The sequence below is a fragment of the Pristis pectinata genome, chromosome 15 (genome assembly GCF_009764475.1).
Source record: "Pristis pectinata isolate sPriPec2 chromosome 15, sPriPec2.1.pri, whole genome shotgun sequence".
Lineage (NCBI taxonomy): Eukaryota > Metazoa > Chordata > Chondrichthyes > Rhinopristiformes > Pristidae > Pristis > Pristis pectinata.
Genome location: NC_067419.1, coordinates 4,921,324 through 4,941,510, shown reverse-complemented (window position 1 = coordinate 4,941,510; position 20,187 = coordinate 4,921,324). Strand labels below are relative to the sequence as shown.

General features: G+C 45.7%; 1 protein-coding gene across 1 annotated transcript in view; it reads right to left on the bottom strand.

The window, feature by feature from the left end:
* The window catches only part of braf (B-Raf proto-oncogene, serine/threonine kinase), an 85,119-nt gene extending 66,187 nt beyond the window's left edge, over positions 1 to 18,932 (bottom strand). Inside the window, 3 exon segments of the mRNA XM_052030384.1 lie at positions 2,842 to 3,099; positions 18,836 to 18,898; positions 18,900 to 18,932. Coding sequence (XP_051886344.1) covers positions 2,842 to 3,099; positions 18,836 to 18,898; positions 18,900 to 18,920 — 342 coding nt within the window. The 5' untranslated portion in view covers positions 18,921 to 18,932.
* Between the last annotated feature and the right edge of the window lie 1,255 nt (positions 18,933 to 20,187).

Here is a 20,187-nt window from a genome sequence, read left to right as displayed (position 1 = left end):
CTAATCAAATATTTGCAGAAGAGAAAGGTTTGCGTTTATCTCAAGTCAGGCCGATGCTACAATAATACACCACTTTTGGCAGAAAATTACAAGGCCCCTGTAGCATTTTGTGTGTTCCAGTCAGATCGGTCTGTGAATGAAATATCTTTCAAGCCTGCTTCCTTTGGATACAGGAGGTGAGTTGAGGCCCATACCTGGGAAAAGCCAGGGTGACAGGGACTAATCGTTTTCATAGAACCGTAGTTGTAAAGCACAGAAACAGGCCCTTTCAGCCCACCTCGGCCATGCCAACCATGATGCCTATGAATACTAAGCCCATTTGCCTGCATTCGGCCTGTATCCCTCCACATCTGTCCTATCCAAGTCTCTATTCAAACAGCTTTTAAACGTTGTAATTGCATCTGCCTCCATTGCCTCCTCTGGTAGCTCATTCCGGATATTCACCACCCTCAGATCTCCTTTAAGTTTCTCCCCACTCACCTTACACCTGTGCCCTCTAGTTCTAGACTCCCCTGCCCTAGGAAAAAGACACTGACCATCTATCCTATCTATGCCCCTCAATTTTATAAACGTCTATAAGGTCGCCCTGCGTTCTAGTGAGAATAAATCCAACCAATCCACCCTCTTGTTACAAAGTAAAGCCCACCATTCCAGACAACATCCCAGTGAGTCTCTCCTGCATTGCTACCACATCCTTCCTGTAGTGTGGCAAGCAGAAGTGTACACCATATTCTAAGTGAGGTCTAACCAATGTTTTGTACTATTGGTGTTGTGGACCATGGCAGAGGCAGAAATGAAAACTTGGTTGAGGAGACTGGTAGCAGTACAAGTCATAGAACATTACAGCACAGTACAGGCCCTTTGGCCCACAATGTTGTGCCAACATTTTATCCTGCTCTAAGGTCTATCTAACCCTTCCCTCCCACATAGCCCTCCATTTCTCTATCATTCATGTGGCTATCTAAGAGTCTCTTAAATGTCCCTAATGTATCTGCCCCCACAACCTCTGCCGGCAGTGTGTTCCACGCACCCACCACTCTCTGTGTAAAAAAACTTACCTCTGACATCCCCCTTATATCTTCCTCCAATCACCTTAAAATTATGTCCCCTTATGTTAGCCATTGTCGCCCTGGGAAAAAGTCTCTGACTGTCCACTCGATCTATGCTTCTTGTCATCTTGTACACCTCTATCAAGTTACTTTGGATCCACCTTCTCTCCAAAGAGAAAAGCCCTAGCTCACTCAACCTATCCGCATAAGACATACTCTCCAATCCAGGCAGCATCCTGGTAAATCTCCTCTGCACCCTCTCTAAAGCTTCCACATCCTTCCTACAAAGAGGCGACCAGAACTTAAACACAATCGTAAGACCCAAAGCTAGACTACATAGACTTTCAAAGTGTACATAAATTGGACCATTTCTCCCACAACACCCATACAAAGGAACACAGCAGGTAGCAAGATTGGAAGGATTCATAAAACCATAATCAAAATTTGTCACCGAACTGCCTAAGAAGATCAAAGAGAGAGGTTTGCTGGTGGTCTTGAAGGTGGTGAGAGATATAGATTTCAAGAGGAACAAAACACTTAATGCTCAGGCTCAACTATGTATCTGTGATTTGATTAATAAATCAGTGAAGCAATTACTCTTCCAGATCAGTTGGGGACTGCCTAATGATCTAAGGAAAAATCATGATTTATCCTATGAAACATCAACAGCCTTGATGCAATGATTAACAGCAACCTGCTTTTGGAGACTTAGCACCAAGCCTTTTGTCAAACTGTTTCATTAGGCTGGATTCTGTAAAATGAAATCACCAGTGACTATTAACGTCCTTACCCATAACTGGGCCAGGATCCACAAGTGCACATTCTCTCTGCCCTTCATCTTATCAACCACCAGAAATTCAGCTGTTTCCAATCCTCCCCAGCCCACCTCAACAGCTCCAGTACAGTGAAGCATTACTGTGTGCCAGTAGCAAGCGCCAGGGCCAGGGATAAATGTTACAATGCTGGGTGAGCTGGGACAACAGCTGGCGTGAAGTGAAGGACTTGCTGCATTAGCAGAACGGCTTTGCTAGGATGAAAACACCAGAGAGAAGGTAGCCTGTGCATAAGACACGTCTACTTGTCAGGTTTGTCTAGCATTAAAATTTGCAATATACAGTGCATTCCAAGAATGTGTAAATTATCGTCGAGCAATAATGAACAAACATGGATCTCAGGGAGCAAACCATCAGGCCACAGCTTCTTTTCATCTATTTTCCATTGAACTTTAATGGCAACAGACCAGCAAATTGAAGCTCACTTTATGTGGAGTAGATTGTGTAGTCAATTGGAGAGCAAATTTTAATAGGGTTCATGAGTAAGGGGGTGGAGTGGAGACATCTTTAATAGGGCATGTGAAAAGGGAATGCATTTAATGGAGGAACATTGGGCATATAAAACAGGAGACCAGACAGGTGAAAGGGAGGGGGGCACAATTAACGGTTACACCAAGCATGTAACAGTGGGGACATACTGAATGGGATTGAGTAGCACATGAATGGGTGGACCATGAATGCAAGGTTTGTTTAGGGAACACATCAGAAACACAAACTGAAAATACTATTAACAAGATGAACACAGGAAACAACATCCAAAACAAAAAAGAAATCTGCCTGTGGTTAGGAGTTATAGGTGCATATAGGCGATGTTAAGGAAATACATTTGTATTATGTCCATGAAGGTCCACAATACAAATTACCTTATTGTTTTTCCGTCTTCATGAACTTAGGACCACTTGTTGGCCTGTAGTTGTTCCTCAGAATCTCATGTCACTCCCTTCACTGTATTTACTCACCACTGTCCTCTGTTTGTTGGGCAGGAAGACTCGAACAATGGGTTTCTGAGGCGATTTGGGGTTGGCCCGCGAACTGTCATGTGGGTTCTGTAACAGGCTTGGAGAGTTCCGAGTGACAGAAAGGTGAGTGCAGGGCTCCATCAAGTCAGTGTTGGTGGGGTTAGTGTTTGTGAACTCCGTGCCATTGCCGATGGACTCCAACAGTTGCTGTTCACGCTGCTGCAATGCATCCAGCTTGCTTGTATACTCTTCATATGCCTGGAACACAATTCAGAATGGGAATTAATCAGCAACTGAAGAATAGTAATCACTTGTTGCAGTGCTCCATAGAGAAAACAGGCCCCTTGGCCCATCAAGCACCCATTACACCAATCCTATACTGACCCCTTTCTATTTTCTGCATGTTGCCATGAACTCTTCCCAGATTCTGCCACCCATCTACAATTTACAATAGCCAATTAACCTACCAGTCCAGCACATCTTTGGGATGTAGGAAGAAACCTCATATCACAGATGATACAAACATTGGTGAGGAGTTTACAGAAAGATATTTTCCAACTGGTAAGTTGCACAAAGGAATGGCAGGTGGAATTTAATCCTGATAAGTGTGAAGTGATGCATGTTAGGAGGTTAAAATAAGAATAGTGTATAGATAATAATGGTTGGGCCCTTGGGGAGTACTGAGGAATAGAGGGACGTTGGTGTACAAGTCCAAAGATCCTTTACCATGGTAGCACAGGTAAAGGCGGCACACAGGATGCTAGCCTTCGTTAGCTGGGGCACAGAATACAAAAGCAGGGAAGTTATGGCGCAGCTTTATTTCAGATTGGCGCGGCCATAACTGTAATATTGTGTAGTTCCGGTCACACACTCTAGAAAGAACAGGAATGTGCTGGAGAGTGCAGAGGAAATTCACCAGGACAGTGCCTGGGATAAAGTGCCTCTGTTATAAGGAGATACTGAATGGGCTGGATTTGTTTTCCTTGGTGTGGAGAAGGCCAGCAAGGGACCCAATAGTGGCATACAAAATTATGAGGGACATCGATCAGGTGTTGGAATCTGAAACACACTGGCTGGGAGGGTGGTAGAGGCAGAAACTCTCAGAACATTTAACAATTATCTAGACGAGCACTTGCATCACCAATACTTGAAGGCTGTGGACCAAGTGCTGGTAAGTGGAAGGAATACTGATGGTTGGGTGAAAGGCCTGTTCCTGTGTAGTATGACTCTAGGAAATCAGAACACCCAGGGAAAACCATAGCAGTCAGAGGGAGAATGTGCAAACTTTATACTGACAGCACCCAAGGTCAGGATTGGACCGGGTCAGATCTGTGAGGCAGCAGCTCTACTTAACTGCGCTACTGCGTTGTCCAGTTTGCAATAGTATTAATATAGAGTAGGCGAGATAAGTCAAAACAAGTTATTTCAGACATGTGCAATTTAGCCAGTTAACAATTTACACGCACAAATATCAATAATATATCCATATACCGTGTGAAACATTATTTTGAATAATCTTCAATTGAAACCATCACTTTAAACCTGTGAAAATTACTCTAAAGCTCAGTACCAATTATTTGGGAAATCAGTTAACAATTGCAGAATTATACAATGGATCAAACGATCTTCTGATGCGTCGAACCTGCGCCTGCTCTTCACAAGAGCTTTCCAATTTGTTCAAACTCCCTGCCCTTTCCCCCCCAGAGTCCTGAAACTTTTCCTCTTCAGGTATTTATTGAATTCTCTTTTTACAGATATTGTTGAATCTGCTTACAGGCATATCCGGATCAGGTCCCTTTTGTTTTTAAAACTTTAAACTTTACTTTAAACTTTATTTATGTAGCACAGTAACAGGACCTTCCAGCCCAACGAGCCCATGCCACCCAATTACACCCATGTTAACCTACTAACCCGTATGTCTTTGGAATGTGGGAGGAAACCCACGCAGGCACAGGGAGAATGTACAAACTCTTCACAGACAGCGGCAGGAATTGAACCCCGATTGCTGGCGCTGTAATAGCGTTACGCTAACCGCTACGCTACCGTGCCGCCTTCTTTGCTAATTTCCTTGAACTTATATTCCCTGGTTATAAAGCTTCCAGCCAGTAGAAAGCAGTCTTCCTTATTCGCTCAAATCCTTTTTTTAAAATTGACCACATCTCTTTTATTGTGTCCCCACGGCCTTCTCTGCTTTAAGAACATTCCTGGATTCTCAAGTCTCTCCATGTATTCAAAATACCTCAAAGCAGTAAAGACGTGGCTCCGGTCACATACATTAACTCTCTCAGTGACAGTCAGAAGCTTACTAAGTCTGCGTGTATAATTTATGAAATCGGAGATAACTGCTTGAGCATAACACCAGTTCCTTCGGAGCCTTGGCTGATAAGATGAAGTACGAAAGGGTTGGAGTGGTGGTAGAGAAAGAAAATTTGAATTTCATCACTGAAAAGATGGCAAGGACACACCTGGATGCTGGTAGACAAAACTGGTTGCAGTGATCCCCATGGTCAAAGTGCCCACCAACATTCAGAGGACAGGATTGAAGTGGGGCGTGAGAGGAGAAAAACAATGTTTTAGAAATTCTGAAATCACATCTGTAAATGCCTGGGTTTTAAAATTGGCCACGATAGGATGTCCAACCTCTAATTCAAACCTGTACCTCCCCCAAACTGATGGCATTCCCTGCACATTCTAGCAGTAAACTGGGGAATGGTATAAAAAAGGAAATCTTGATTCAGCTGCCCTTCCTGCATCTTCACATTTCATTCACATCCACTTTGGTTTATTCATTCAATCCTGTTCCAGTGGAGCACATTGGGTTTAATTTTGCAAAGGTACCAAGAGGGTGGTCTGAATGGACAGTGAGATAAACTTTGTCAGGAAGTAGTTAGTGCACACAGTAGGAAGTGTGCACTGAGAACATGATCGTAATAGATTAGTAATAGTTATAGTTATCGTAATAATCGTACTATTGTAGCGACTCACCGCACCGGCATCGAACCGGCTCCCGACATCGCGAACGTCGTCGGAGGCCCCGATCCAAGATGGCGTGGGGCCCTCCTTCTTCCCCATCGTTGGGCTAGGAAAGCCCGCGCGCGGGAAGGTCAGGTGACCTGTGCGTGACGTCAGCGTGGGAACTGTAGCACGGGAAGTTTTGGGATATTAAAGGCACACCGCACCCCTGTCGTTCATTCAACTTCTGATTTCAATCCAGATTTGTGTCTTTCATTTTGTAGTGTGAAGCTAGTCGCTACATTGGTGACCCCGACGGGCCCAAACGTTTTTGGACCCACGATGTCTGAACGGCAAGAGGTACAGGCAGTAGCTCTTAAACTGCCCACCTTCTGGACCCTCCAGCCCAGTGTCTGGTTCGACCAGGCCGAGGCCCAGTTCCAGATTCGCCAGATCACCAGGGATGACACCAAGTGCTATTACATGGTGAGCGCCCTCGACCGAGACACCGCAGCCCAGGTCAAGGACTTCATCCAGGTGCCCCCGGAGGAGGAGAAGTACAATAAGTTCAAGACCCTCCTTCTCGAGACTTTCAGCCTTTCCCGACGCGAATGGGCCTCCTGCCTCCTTCACCTCGATGGGTTGGGCAACAGACCCCCTCCCCCCCCCCGCGCTCATGAACAAGATGTTGGCCCTGGCAGACAGGCATAAACCCTGCCTGCTGTTTGAGCAGATCTTCCCGGAGCAGTTACCCGACGACATCCACTTGCTCCTGGTGGATGCCGATTTCAGCGAGCTCCGGAAGGTGGCTGCCCGGGCGGATGTCCTTTGGCGGGCAAAAAAGGAGAGCGGGGCATCCATCGAGCGTGTTGCCACGCCACATACCCAGCGGCCCAGCAGGCCAGACCTGGCAACCGAACGCACCCCACCCGCCACCAGGCCTGAGACACCGACCAATGGTGTTTCTACCACCAGCGGTGGAGCGTTGACGCCCACAGATGCCGGCTACCATGCACGTTTCCGGGAAATGCCAGAGTCAGCCGCCGCTGATGGCTACGGCAGCTGGCCACTCGGATAGCCTCTTGCATGTGTGGGACGGGCGTTCCGGACATCGGTTCCTAGTGGACACCAGAGCCGAAGTCAGTGTCATGCCTCCCAACAGCTGCGAGACTCGCAACTGCTCACCAGGACCCGCCCTCAGAACCGCCAACGGCAGTGCCATTTGGACCTTTGGCACACCAGTTCGGCGCCTGCAACTTTACTTGGAGGTTCATCCTGGCCGCTGTCGCGCAACCATTCCTCGGGGCAGACTTCCTTCGCGCTAACAGTCTGCTGGTTGACCTGCAGGGTAAGCGTTTGGTACATGCCAGGACCTTCCAAATGTTGGGTGAGGCCAAGCTGCCGGCTCCACACCTCGACTCTGTCACCACGTCGACCAACGGGTTTGCCAGGGTCCTGGCAGAGTTCCTGTCCGTACTAACGCCCCAGTTCTCCACCACCTTGCCCAAGCACGGTGTCCAGCATCACATCCCCACCCAGGACCCTCCCCTCCACGCCCGCGCCCAGCGGCTACCCCCAGACAAGCTCCGCCTCGCGAAAGAAGAATTCAAAAAAATGGAGGAGCTGGGGATCATCCGCAGGTCGGACAGCCCATGGGCCTCTCTGCTACACATGGTCCCCAAGGCAGCCGGAGGCTGGCAACCCTGTGGCGATTACTGACGCCTCAACGACATTACTACCCCGGACCAGTACCCCGTGCTGCACATTCAGGACTTTGCTGCCAACCTGCACGGGCAGTCCATTTTTTCCAAGGTCGACCTCATCCACGGGTATCACCAGATCCCGGTACATCCGGACAACATTCCCAAGACGGCGCTGATCACACCTTTCGGCCTCTTTGAATTCGTCCGGATGCCCTTTGGTCTCAAGAACGCTGCTCAGTCCTTCCAACGACACATGGACGCGGTCGGGCGTGACCTTGACTTCACCTTCATATACCTCGACGACATCTTGATTGCCAGCAACAGCTGCCAGGAACATTTCACGCGCCTCCACCAACTCCCTTCTCGCCTGAGGGATTTCGGCCTGACCGTCAACCCAGCCAAATGCCAATTCGGGCTGGAGACAATCGATTTCCTGGGCCACCGGATCAACAAACACGGCGCCACGCCCCTGCCTGCGAAGGTCGACGCCACCCACCATTTCGCCAGACCCACCTCCATCAAGGGCCTGCAGGAATTCCTCGGTGTGGTAAACTTTAATCACCGGTTCATACCATCCGCGGCCCGCATCACTCGCCCATTGTTTGCTCTCCTGTCGGGCAGAAGCAAGGACATTGTTTGGTCAGAAGAGGCTCACACCGCGTTCGTCGAAACCAAGCAGGCCTTGGCGGATGCGGTCATGTTGGTGCATCCTTGTACGGACGTCCCGACTGCACTCACGGTCGACGCCTCCAGCACAGCGGTCGGAGGCATTCTAGAGCAGCTTATCGAAGGGCGTTGGCAACAGCTGGCGTTCTTCAGCAGGCACCTTCGACCACCAGAGCTCAAATATAACGCCTTCGACCGCGAGCTGTTGGCGTTGTACCTGGCCATCAGACACCTCCGATACTTCTTGGAGGGCAGGCCATTTACAGCTTTCACCGACCACAAGCCGTTGACTTTCGCCTTCAACAAGGTCTCAGATCCCTGGTCATCATGGCAGCAGTGGCACTTGTCGTACATCTCAGAGTTCACCACTGATGTCCGCCATCTGTCTGGGAAAGAGAACGTGGTTGCGGATGCACTGTCACGGCCCGCCATCCAAGTTTGTCCCAGGGGGTGGATTTCGGCATTTGGCGGAGGCACAGCGAACGGACATGGAGATGCCCAGCTATCGCACCGCAGTCTCGGGCCTGCAACTGCAAGACCTACTGGTAGGCCCCAGCGAGCGCACCCTGCTCTGCGATATCTCCACAGGTAGACCCCACCCCATCGTCCCAGCTGCCTGGTGCCGACGGGTGTTTGATGCCGTTCACGGCCTTGCACACCCATCCATCCGGAAAACTGTCCGGGTGGTGTCAGACAAGTTCGCCTGGCATGGCCTGCGTAAACAGGTTTCTGAATGGGCCCGGTCCTGCACTCACTGCCAAACCTCGAAAGTACAGCAGCACATCAAGGCCCCCCTGCAGGATTTTCAACCTACCCGCCGGAGGTTCAACCATATCCATGTTGACCTGGTCGGCCCCCTCCCAGTCTCCCGAGGAGCGTGGTACCTCCTCACGATTGTCGACCGTTTTACCCGCTGGCCTGAAGCCATTCCCCTCGCAGACGCCTCCACCCAGTCCTGCGTACGGGCCCTTTTGTTAACTTGGGTGGCCTGTTTCGGTGTCCCGGCACATATCACCTCAGACAGGGGAGCTCAATTCACCTCCGGCCTGTGGTCTGCCGTCGCCGACCTGTGGGGTTCCTGGATCCACCTCACCACCGCCTATCACCCCAATCCAATGGGCTGGTGGAGAGGTTCCATCGCCACCTGAAGTCAGCGCTCATGGCCCGCCGTAAGGGGCCCAACTGGGTAGATGAACTGCCCTGGGTCCTGCTGGGGATACGCACCACGCCAAAAGAGGACCTGCATGCCTTGTCCGCGGAGATGGTCTACGGAATGCCCTTAGTCGTCCTGGGTGAGTTCCTACCAGCCCCTCGGGGGCCAGAGGAAAAACCTGCCGCAGCGTTCGACCAGCTGCATGAGCGGCTTGGAAACCTGGCCCCGATTCCCACCTCGCGACACGGACAGGCCCCGACCCGTATGCCGACTTCCCTCCAAGTTTGTCTTCGTCAGGAGGGGCGTGCACCGATCACTGCTGCAACGGCCATACGAAGGGCCATTCCGGGTCATCGGAAACAATGGGTCTACGTTCGTGCTGGACATTGGGGGGCGCGAGGAGGTGTTTACGATTGGCAGGTTGAAGCTGGCTCATTTAGACTTGGACCAACCCATGGGGGTCCAGCGAGCGCGGCGCAGGGGCAGGCCACCCAAGTCATAGTTTATTTAATTCTGGTTTTCGTGACAGTATTGCCGGTTCTGGGGGGGGGTTATGTAGCGACTCACCGCACCAGCATCGAACCGGCTCCCAACATCGCAAATGTCGTCAGAGGCCCCGATCCAAGATGGCACGGGGCCCTCCTTGTTCCCCAGTGCGCGGGAAGGTCAAGTGACCCACGCGTGACGTCAGCACAGGAACTGTAGCGCGGGAAGTTTTGGGATATTAAAGGCGCACCGCGCCCCTGTCGTTCATTCGACTTCTGATTTCGAACCAGCGACTCTGTGTCTTCATTTTGTAGTGTGTAGCTAGTCACTACACTATTGTAATAGTTATCGTAACCCGTGAACAAATGATGACCTGACTCTTGCAGCAATTGATAAACTTGCATGCAAATATCTGTCTTTAGTCAGCATAAAATCCCTCCAATCCAATATTAATTTCACGTGCCCAAGCCCTAGGGATCATATAGCAGAGGAAGAGTTGGGGATGGGCGCTAGAGTAGGTATGGAACAAGGACTGTACCATGTAACCAACAAAAAGACAGGCATAGCTGGGGACCACACGACTGCCTGTGGCTACATCCTTGATTAGTAGAATGTGGGAGGAATCAAAAAAGAAGAACAAAAAGTTCTGCCAGGCAGATGAGTGTGTTGGGGGAAGAGAACGGGTTGAGTCTTTGTTTCAGAAGGAAATGGAGGGCCCTAAGACCTTCCTGATGGGATAGGAACTGGATGTCCATGGTAAAGATGAGGCAGTTGGGTCTGGGGAATTGGAAGTATGAAGGAAGTGAATTGAATTGTGTCTCCATAATCTAAACCACACTAGCAATTAGTGAATATTATGGGAGGTTCAATCTACATTAAGCCAAGCTGTATTTGTACATGGTGAATGCTAATAATGGGGGCTTGACAAGAAAAGTGCTTTATTTTCCCTTACAAATATTTCCCACTTTCCTGGTGCAGATGAAGCAGGATTGTACAAAGTTTAAAACAAAAAGCTTTGACATTCAAAGGAATTCAGATAAAAGCAGCAAGCATCTGTTTACATGTGGGACTTTCCCTCCAAGTTAATCAGAGTATCTTACCATGTCTAATATTTGATACTGCAGTATAACTGCAGGCATTTAGCTGGAACTATGAATGTAACCAGAGCTTTTGGTTCATAGAGAACAGATTAAAAGCACACAGTACTTCACATCACTATTGGAAGCATCCAAAAGGACATAAACACCTTCTCTCTTCACGAGTTGTAGATAAAGTGACTGCAACAACAACACAAATCAAACCCTTGCACTTCAATCTGTCGCAAGAATCAGACATTCAAGCCCTTGCATAAGGATGGCTTGTGGCCTTTGATTTAGCTTTAATGATTTATTCACTTTTTTGGAATCTGGGCACCAATGGCGAGGGCAGCATTTATTGTTCATCTCCACCTGCCCTAAGGAGGTCACGAAGAGCCATGTCCTGATCTGCTGAAATCCTTCAGGCAAAGGAACTCTCACAGTGCTATTGGGCAGGGAGATGGAGAATTCAGACCCAGCGATGATGAAAGGCCAACAACATATTTCCAAGTCAGGACCATGCAACTCAGAGGGGAACCTGCAATTGGTGTTCCCATGCACCTAGTGCCCTCCTGCTTCTTAGTAGTAGCGGTCACAGGTTTGTAAGGTTCTGTCAGCGTAGCCGAGGAGAGAAGAGCAGTGCATTTTGTAGATTGCACAGTGGGAGGAATGAATGTTTAGAGTGGTGGGTGTAGTATCAGTTAAACAGCCTACTTTGTCCTGGGTAATGTGGAGTTTCTCAGCATTTGTGGGCACCGCACTCATTCAGTCAAATGGAGAATATCCCATCACACTCCTGACACAGGGCTTGTGGATGGTGAAAAGGCCTTGGGGTGTTAGGAGGTGGGTCACTCACCACAGGATACCCAGCCACTGACCTGTTCATCTGGTCAATAGTAACCCCCAGGATGTAAATAGTGGCAAATTCAGCAATGGCAATGCCATTGAGTATCAAGGGTAGATGATTAGACTCCCTCTCCTTTGCACTTTTATGGCAAGAATATTAACTGGCTATTCATCAGCCCCTGCTTGAATGTTACCTAGTATGCACTGGGACACGTTCTACACCTCTCCTCTATACACAGTCTAGAAGAGCAGCATTGAAGGGGTCAGGATAGGAGGTGGACATTCAGCCTAACTAAATGCTTTTGCTCCATACGAGTTCCTCTAAATCTACTTCATCTCAACCCATTTGAATTAACCTCCTAAAGCCTTTCTGCTTCCAGATACTTACTTCCCTTTCTCTAAATGCATTTACTGTGTGCAATTTGCCTTCACCATGCCATGTGATAGCAAGTTCCACATTCTCACTTTCTGTACAGTTTCTATCTGAACTCCTTACTGCCTTAATTAGTGACATCCTTTTAGGACCTTTTCTCAGGCCAACTGTTAGCTGACCTTTTTCTAGATAAAAGGTGTCCCAGTTGATACTTACTAGTTCTCAGCACTGGGAGCATCCTCGTGATCACTTTCGTGCCTCTCCAATGCATTTATTATAATATGGATAATGGATCGATCCATCATAGTCCAACAAAGTTCATTCAAAATGCACTGCAACACTGCATCTTGGAATCTATGACAATTCCTCCTAAACTGTGAGGTCCACCATCTTGAAGGATCACGGCAGCAGGTGCGTGGAAACAGCATCATCTGCAATTTCCTCCCCAAAATATACATCTACATGACCAAAGTATGTTGCTCTTCCTCCATGTCATCGCATCAAAATCCTGGAACTCCCTACCCAAGAACATAGTGGGAGTACCTACTCTACAATCTACTCCCAATAAAGGACTATAATGGCTTAAGGAGGCAGCTCAGCACTACCCTCTCAATGAGAGATAAAGATGGGCATTCAATGGGTCTTGCCAGGGCACCTACATCATCTGTCTGAATAAAACTACACAGTCTAACAAATTTTGTTTTTCAATTCCATTCCTCCATAGATGAAAATCAAAACAATTGCTGGTGTTGGAAATTGAAGTAGAAACAGAAAACGCTGAAAAATTTAGGTCAGGCAGCATCTGTGGAGAGAGAAACAACTGACGTTTCAGGTCTGAGACCCTTCATCAGAACTCAGCGAAAGGGATGCAGACCTGAAACAGTCATTGCTTCTCTTTCCTTGGATGCTCTCTGACCTGCTACATTTTTCCAACACTTTCTATCCTTCACAGATGAACCCTAGTATAGGTTTGTTATTTTTGATTTTTTTTTTAAAACCTGCATCATTCCTTAGCCATCTTTGACACACATGCACAATATCCACTCCATAATGTTTCTTTCTGGCCCAGCTTGGGAAATTGGATATGATTGTAAGTTGTGAAGAGGAAATAAGGAGGCTGCAGAGGATTACGGACAAGGATCTAGTATATGGAGTACATGTTGAAAAATGTGAAACTGTCCTCTTTGGCAGAAGAGTGAAAAAGAAGCATACCATCTGGATGGCAAGAGATTTTAAGAGCTCTGAGATGCAATGGGAAGGTGCATGATTCACAAAAGGTTAAAATTCAGGTACAAGTAATCAGAAAAGCCAACTGAGTGATATTGTTTATTGCTAGGGGAATTAAATATAATAGGGATATAATGCCTCAGTTGAATAGGGCTTTGGTGCAACCACATCTGGAATACAGTGTGCAGTCTTGGTCTTACTTCAGGAAAGGTGCTAATGCATTAGTAGAGGGTTGTCTAATGAGAGGTTGGACAGGCTAGGATTTTGGTTGCTGGAGCTTTGAACAGAGGGGACTTGATTGAAACATTCAAGATCAGGAAGAGGCTTGACAGTGGGGAGGAAGTTTCCTCTTGAAGAATCTAGAAGTAGGGGGTCACTGTTCAAAAATAAAGAGCCACCAATTTAAGGCAGAAATGAGGCAATATTTTTTTTCTGTCAGAAGGTTGTTCATCATTGAAAGTCTCTTCCTCAAAGGGCTGGTAAAAGGGAGCCCTTGCATGTTTTTAAGTCAGAGACACAGATGTTTAATAAGCAAGGAGGTAATACGTTACTAGGGGTAGAGGGGAACATGAAGTTGAGGTTACAATCAAATTAGTCATAATCTTACTGAATGGTGGGCAGGTTTGGGGGCTGAATTGGGTGCCTACTTCTGCACCTAATTCATACATTTGTATGTTCAGTGGAGCAAAGAAATAGATTTAGTTATTTCTAGATACAGTGCTGCTGGCAGCCTTGTGAAGCAGAACGTTTTGTCAGCTTTTGCTGGTTTTTCTTCATAGCTCTCATTTATTGGGCTGCCGTTGCTTTCTCCTGGAAAGTAAAGTAACACTTGTATTATTCAACAGTGCTTTTCTTTTTGTGGCCCATGTGTGATTTGCTGCAGGAAGTGTAGAAGCAATTGCATGCAGGAGGCCCTCGCTTTCTTTCAAATCAGTACAGAGATTGATGGGAGGGAAGCCATCAGTTTTTAATTTCCTGAAATATGGTGTTGTTCCCTTGCTCATAGCTCTTCCAGCTAAAAAGAATTCATTAGCAACACACCTTGAGAAACCCTTTTACAAAAATGTCTCGGTGAGATAATTAAAGTGTGTGTGGAGATATAGAGTGGAAATTGTTGCCTTTAGTTTAGACAAAACTTTTGCAGGAGCATGTTTTCCAGTCTTAACAATAGGCTAGTCCGTGACTTTGGAGTATCTGATTTTAATTGGAGTCCGATAATTTATAAAGGAGAGGTAAACAGAGGCCGAGGTGCTCATGGTTGTCAGCAGGATGCCTCCAGTCTTCAGTTACCACTTTAAGTTGTTCTGTGTGCTGCCTCTCGTTTTAGTCCTGACTGATACTCGATTGCAGAGTTGTGAATGTGCCTGAGAATTTAGCCACCTAAATGGCTGCTTCAGCCAGCATTACTCAGACTTCCAAGGAAAAGATGCCAGCTACCAGTCCAAGTCAAACAAACACAGGGCTCATCTGCAATGAAAGACTTGGAACAAAACTAAGGATGCAATTGCTGGTGCAGTTGTACAATAAATTTCACAATAACTAAGAGGATACAAAGACATGTACTTAATTGGTTTGCTGTCATAATTCTCAGATACAGTACTTCTCACAGTACAATTAAATTTATGCTATATCCAACAGCCATGATTTTAATTTGAAATGCAATGAGGTCTTCATAACCTATAATTCAAGTTACTGATCCAGAATCACCAACAGCACTATCCGAGGAGGCATCTGGCTCTGTTGGCCAGCCCCACTGCTGTATGATCAAATCTAGTGCTTTGTGGTTTGCTCCTGATTCTGGAGTTGATATGCTCTCAGCCCTACTCATAACACATGAAGGTGCAAGGCTTAGTTTTGTGTCACCAATTTCCTGGTTTACTTGTATGAAAAGCGCTTACTGGTATACCTTTTGCCCCAATATACAAAAAAACCTGTATCAGGTGTAACAGCAGGTTAAGTAATAGCAAACACACAATTCTATTTTCATGTTAATTATTCATGTTTTTTCCATCATGGGCATGGATGTTAGATATTGTGAAATGATGATTATGAAACACTGGTGACAAGTTGGAATATTTTATTCTAACATTGTGAAGCTACATCCTTGTAGTTGGCCTACATCCAGGTCTGTTTCCCAGACATATGGGTTTGAGAGTGGGAAATCTGCATAAACATTAGTATAGGCATTTGTGAACACAGCAACAAGGCAAGGGCTTTAACAACAGATGGGCTGAGGTTGGGCAAAGAGGACAGTGTTTTTGCTTGGCAAAGCCATTAGAGGTTGTGGAACCAAGGCAGATAAATGAAATTGAGATACAGATGAACTACCATAGAAGAGAAGGGTGGAACAGGCTTAAGGAATGAAGGCCCACTCTTGCTCCTGTGCTAGTGAGGTGGAATTATGAAATACCTGAAGCTTAGTTCAGGGTTGAATAAGATGCCAAGATTGTGAAGAGTCTGGTTCAGTCTGGAACACTGGTGAAGGAAGAGAACTAAATGAGTGATAAGATTCCAACGCTTGTACTAGGAGCCAAAGACCATTGGAGCTCATCCAAAGCAGTTCTGTCTTGACAGCAGAGCACTTGATATGGAAAAGTTTCTGAAACTGTGAAGGAGAGGTGAGATGTTTGCTTGTCTTCTTGGTGGTATATTCATTTGTTAGCATGCTTTCTCTTGAGTCTCAACAAATCAGATCAGCACAATAGGGTCACAGGATGACAATCTTGAAGCAGCAATACACTGGGCAATGTCGGCAATAGAGCCTGACTTCTCTAAATGCTCTCTCCCAGAAACACTGCAGCATGTTACCTTAATCCTGCAAAAGCATGTTTGAACTGTTTTAACAGTTAAAATTCAATTTAATTTGCAAAACAGTATTTTATGAAATACTAATGGACCAAAAAACCCAGACTGAATGACTCTCTTCAGCTGCTAAGGATTTAGAAACACCAGTTACAAAAAGAAATCAAAATATAAAAACATGTTATAATTCTCCACATTTTAAAGAAAGGAAACGGAGCATATGGAGGAAGTTAAAATGGAGGGATTTGTGGGGGGAAGGGTTTAGATAGTTTTTAGGCGAGGTTTAAAGGTCGGCATAACACTGTGGGCGAAGGGCCCTGTATTGTGCTGTACTTTCTATGATCTATGAAACCATTATTAGCTTGTTTTATGCTGTATCATTGTAGTCACAAGTATAAAGACACAAGTGCACAAGTATCTGGTTGTTAAAATAAATCACATCTGATTTAACATGCCTTCAGACTGTCAATCTGGAACTCCCAAAAGATAAATTATACACCACTATTTTAGATGTTCCATGTAAAAAGTACCAAGCAAATACAAGTCCGTTGATACAACCTGATCTCCAACAGCATAAAGGTCATTAGATAAGGTAGTGCTCTGCTATGCCAAGGGGATGTACAACTGCCACACACACACACACACCTGCCTGCACTGGGATATTAAAAATTCCTCTTGTATCACACAAGAATACCCGTGTCACAGTGTTTCTCCTTCCAAATACTAGGATAGATTTCCCCTTTTCCCTCAGTCTCTTTCTTTCTTTCTCAATCTTTTTATTAGTTTTCAAATTAATACAGATTAATATATCAATATTTATACATGTAATACAAGAGATCAGGAGAACAATCATGACATGGATAATCATAAAGAACAATAAGAGTATAAAAAAAATCTGTAGATCCAACGATCTGTTAGTGAATGAGTATAATATAAAGAAAAGATTTATTATAAAATATAAAAGAAAGAAAAAAATACCAAAACAATAAGAAAAATTATAAACAACATATCAAACCAAACTAAGCTAAAGAAAAACATTTAAAAAAAACAAAAAAAAAACTGGACTAAAATTTCTGAGTAGAAACAGAGCAATATTATGTCGTCAACTCCGTTCCTCTAAATTGAAAGGTTTATTATAAGGGGATCTATATCATGTGAAAATATTGAATAAAAGGACTCCAAACTTCCTCAAATTTAAGCAAAGGATCAACAGTACCACTCCTAATTTTTTCCAAGTTTAACATGATACAGTTTGAGAGAACCATTGAAAAGTAGTCGGGGTATTGGATCCTTCCATTTAAGCAAAATGGATCGTTTGGCCATTAATGTAACAAAGGCAATCATATGGTTAGCGGAGGCAGATAGATGGCCAGATTCTATCCTTGGTAAACCAAAATTGCAGTGATAGGAGGAGGCTGTAAATCAATCTTCAATACATTTGAAATAATGTTAAAAATATCTTTCCAATATTTTTCCAAAAGAGGACAGGACCAAACATATGTGTCAAAGAAGCCACATTCGATTTACATGTGTCACATATAGGATTTATATGTTGATAAAATGAGCTAGCTTATCTTTTGACGTATGGGTCCTGTGAACTACCTTAAACTGTATTAAAGAATGTCTGGCACACATTGAAGATGTATTAACTAAAGGAAGAATTTTCTTCCATGTCTCTGTAGGTAAAGATGTCTGGAGTTCACTTTCCCAATCATTCTTAATTTTGTCCAGTGGTTCTGAACGAATTTTCATAATTAAATCATAAATTATTGCTATCAAGCCCTTCTGACAAGGATTAAAATCTAAAATTTTTTCCGTAATTTCAGTTTTGTAATGGTGTGGAAAAGAGGGTTATAGTAGCTTTTAAAAAATTTCTAATTTGCAAATATCGAAAACTCAGTCTCTATATTTAGAAGGACACACCTCTTCTAAAGGAGCCATCCCCCCCTCAGGCACTCTGGTTCACTCATTCCCAACCAATACTCAACACCCCCGTTCCTTGTTGCCTTCGCAGAGAACTGCATTTCTGTCATTCACCCTTCCTACTACCAAGAACATCCAACACCCTTTCAGAGTGAAATAGCAAGTAATTGTAATTCTTTTAATTTAATATACTGTAATAGCTGACCTGATACAGTTCCTTCATCGAGGGGAAGCAATTGTTTTTGTTCAATTATGACCCTGAGCTTCTGGTCAACTGTCACTTTAAATCTGCATCCCACTCGCACTCTGATCTATCTGTCTTTAGTCACTTGCACTATACCAGTGAAGCTTGAAGAACAGTACCTCATCTTCTGACTGGTCATCTGATAACCATTATAGCGCTGCTAAACTGTAGTGAATAGGGGTTGTGCTGGTTGGTTCAAGAACAGAATGTTGAAGGGAAGTAGCTGTTCTTGAACCCAATGGCTTGATCAAAATCCATGAAATGAAACTCCTACATTACAATGTGCATCTGGCCAAAGTGTTTTGGGGCACCCAAAGGCCATGAATGACACTGTATACATGCAGGACTTCCTTCAATTTTCCTGACAGACCTCAATTGTAATTGCAGGTTCTAGCCACTAGGTGGTCCCATAAGGTGAATTTCTGACCCATTTCTCCCAACTTGGTCACTATTTTCCATACACAACAGAAAACCCAGTCAGCAACCAATTGCAGAAAATTCCCCTAAAGGAAATGACCTTGGTTAAAAATTATCTGCACTCACCTCTAGGTAGATAGAAGGTGGATTATGATCCCCTCCAAACTTGTCCAACAGGGCTTCAATGTGCCTCCTGAGTTAGTTTGATCATCTGCTTGATGTTCCAGACCTGTGCAAGAGAAAATGCCAAAGCAAATTAATTTCAAACCTACAGAGTTGCTTTAGAAAGCGAGTGAGAAAGAGGGGGAAAGTACAGCCTCAAAGGGAGCACAGATTCATTTCTCTCACCCCACCATTAGGGATATCAGCCTGTTGTGAGTGAGAAAACAGATTTCAATAGGTCTCAAAAGCAAGGACTCTGAACACAGTCTGGCAGTAAATGATTTTATTTACAAAAGACTATCATGGGAAAATGGTAATGGGAATAAAATACACACACACAACAAACTAGGTACATACAATCAAGGTAAAACAATACGATACCCGCCACCCCTTGACTCAGTGCAGGCATGGCTCTATGCTACTAGGGACACTAACTAAAACGCTCCCAACCCTTTAACAGTGCAAACTTCACCAACAATTCTCCAGCACTGTTCCACAGTACTCGGCCTGGAGTGAAGCAGGGTCAGTCCCTTGAAGATGGCAAAGAGAGCGAGCTGAGCACACGTGGCGCCCTTTATAGTGCTGGAGGGCAGGGGGGTCCAGCCCAGGTAATTTACAGGGGGCCAATAGCTTGGTGCAAGGGCTAATCAATTGCAAAGGCCAATGGCCCCGAGGCCAAGTACAAAGGGGCTTAAAGAGGCCAACGGTCAGGTGTGCGCTGATGGGTAGGGCAGAGCCAAACCTTGATTGGCAGTGGAGTGTCTTCCGACCAGGTAGTGGGCAGTGCTGTCACGTGACAGCCACGACCCTCCACAATACACAGCCTCTGCCAGCAACCATTCCCTTCAGTGTTACACTCCTGCAGGAACTTCACTTCCCTAGCAGTTTCCCCCGCAACCACAGGAGGTGCAACACTCATTCCGACACCTCCTCCCTCACCGCCATCCAGGGACCTAAATAGCCCTTCCAGGTGAGGAAAGGATTCACACGCACCTCCTCCAACCTCATCTACTGCATTGGGTGCTCCCCTACACCGGAGAGACCAAGTGTCGACTAAGCAACTGGTTTGATGAGCACCTGCGCTCTGTCGCAATGACCACCTTGAGCTCCAGGATGCATGCCATTTCAAACTCCCCTTCCCATTCTCACCGCCACCTGTCCGTCTTCTGCCTTCTCCACTGCCAGGGTGAGGCACAACGCAAACTAGGAAAAGAACATCTCACATCCAGTCTGGCTAGTCTACAACCCAATTTCAGGTACCTTACCTCCTACCTGCCCCTCTCTCTCTCTCCAATCCACCTCCAGTTCTCCAATTT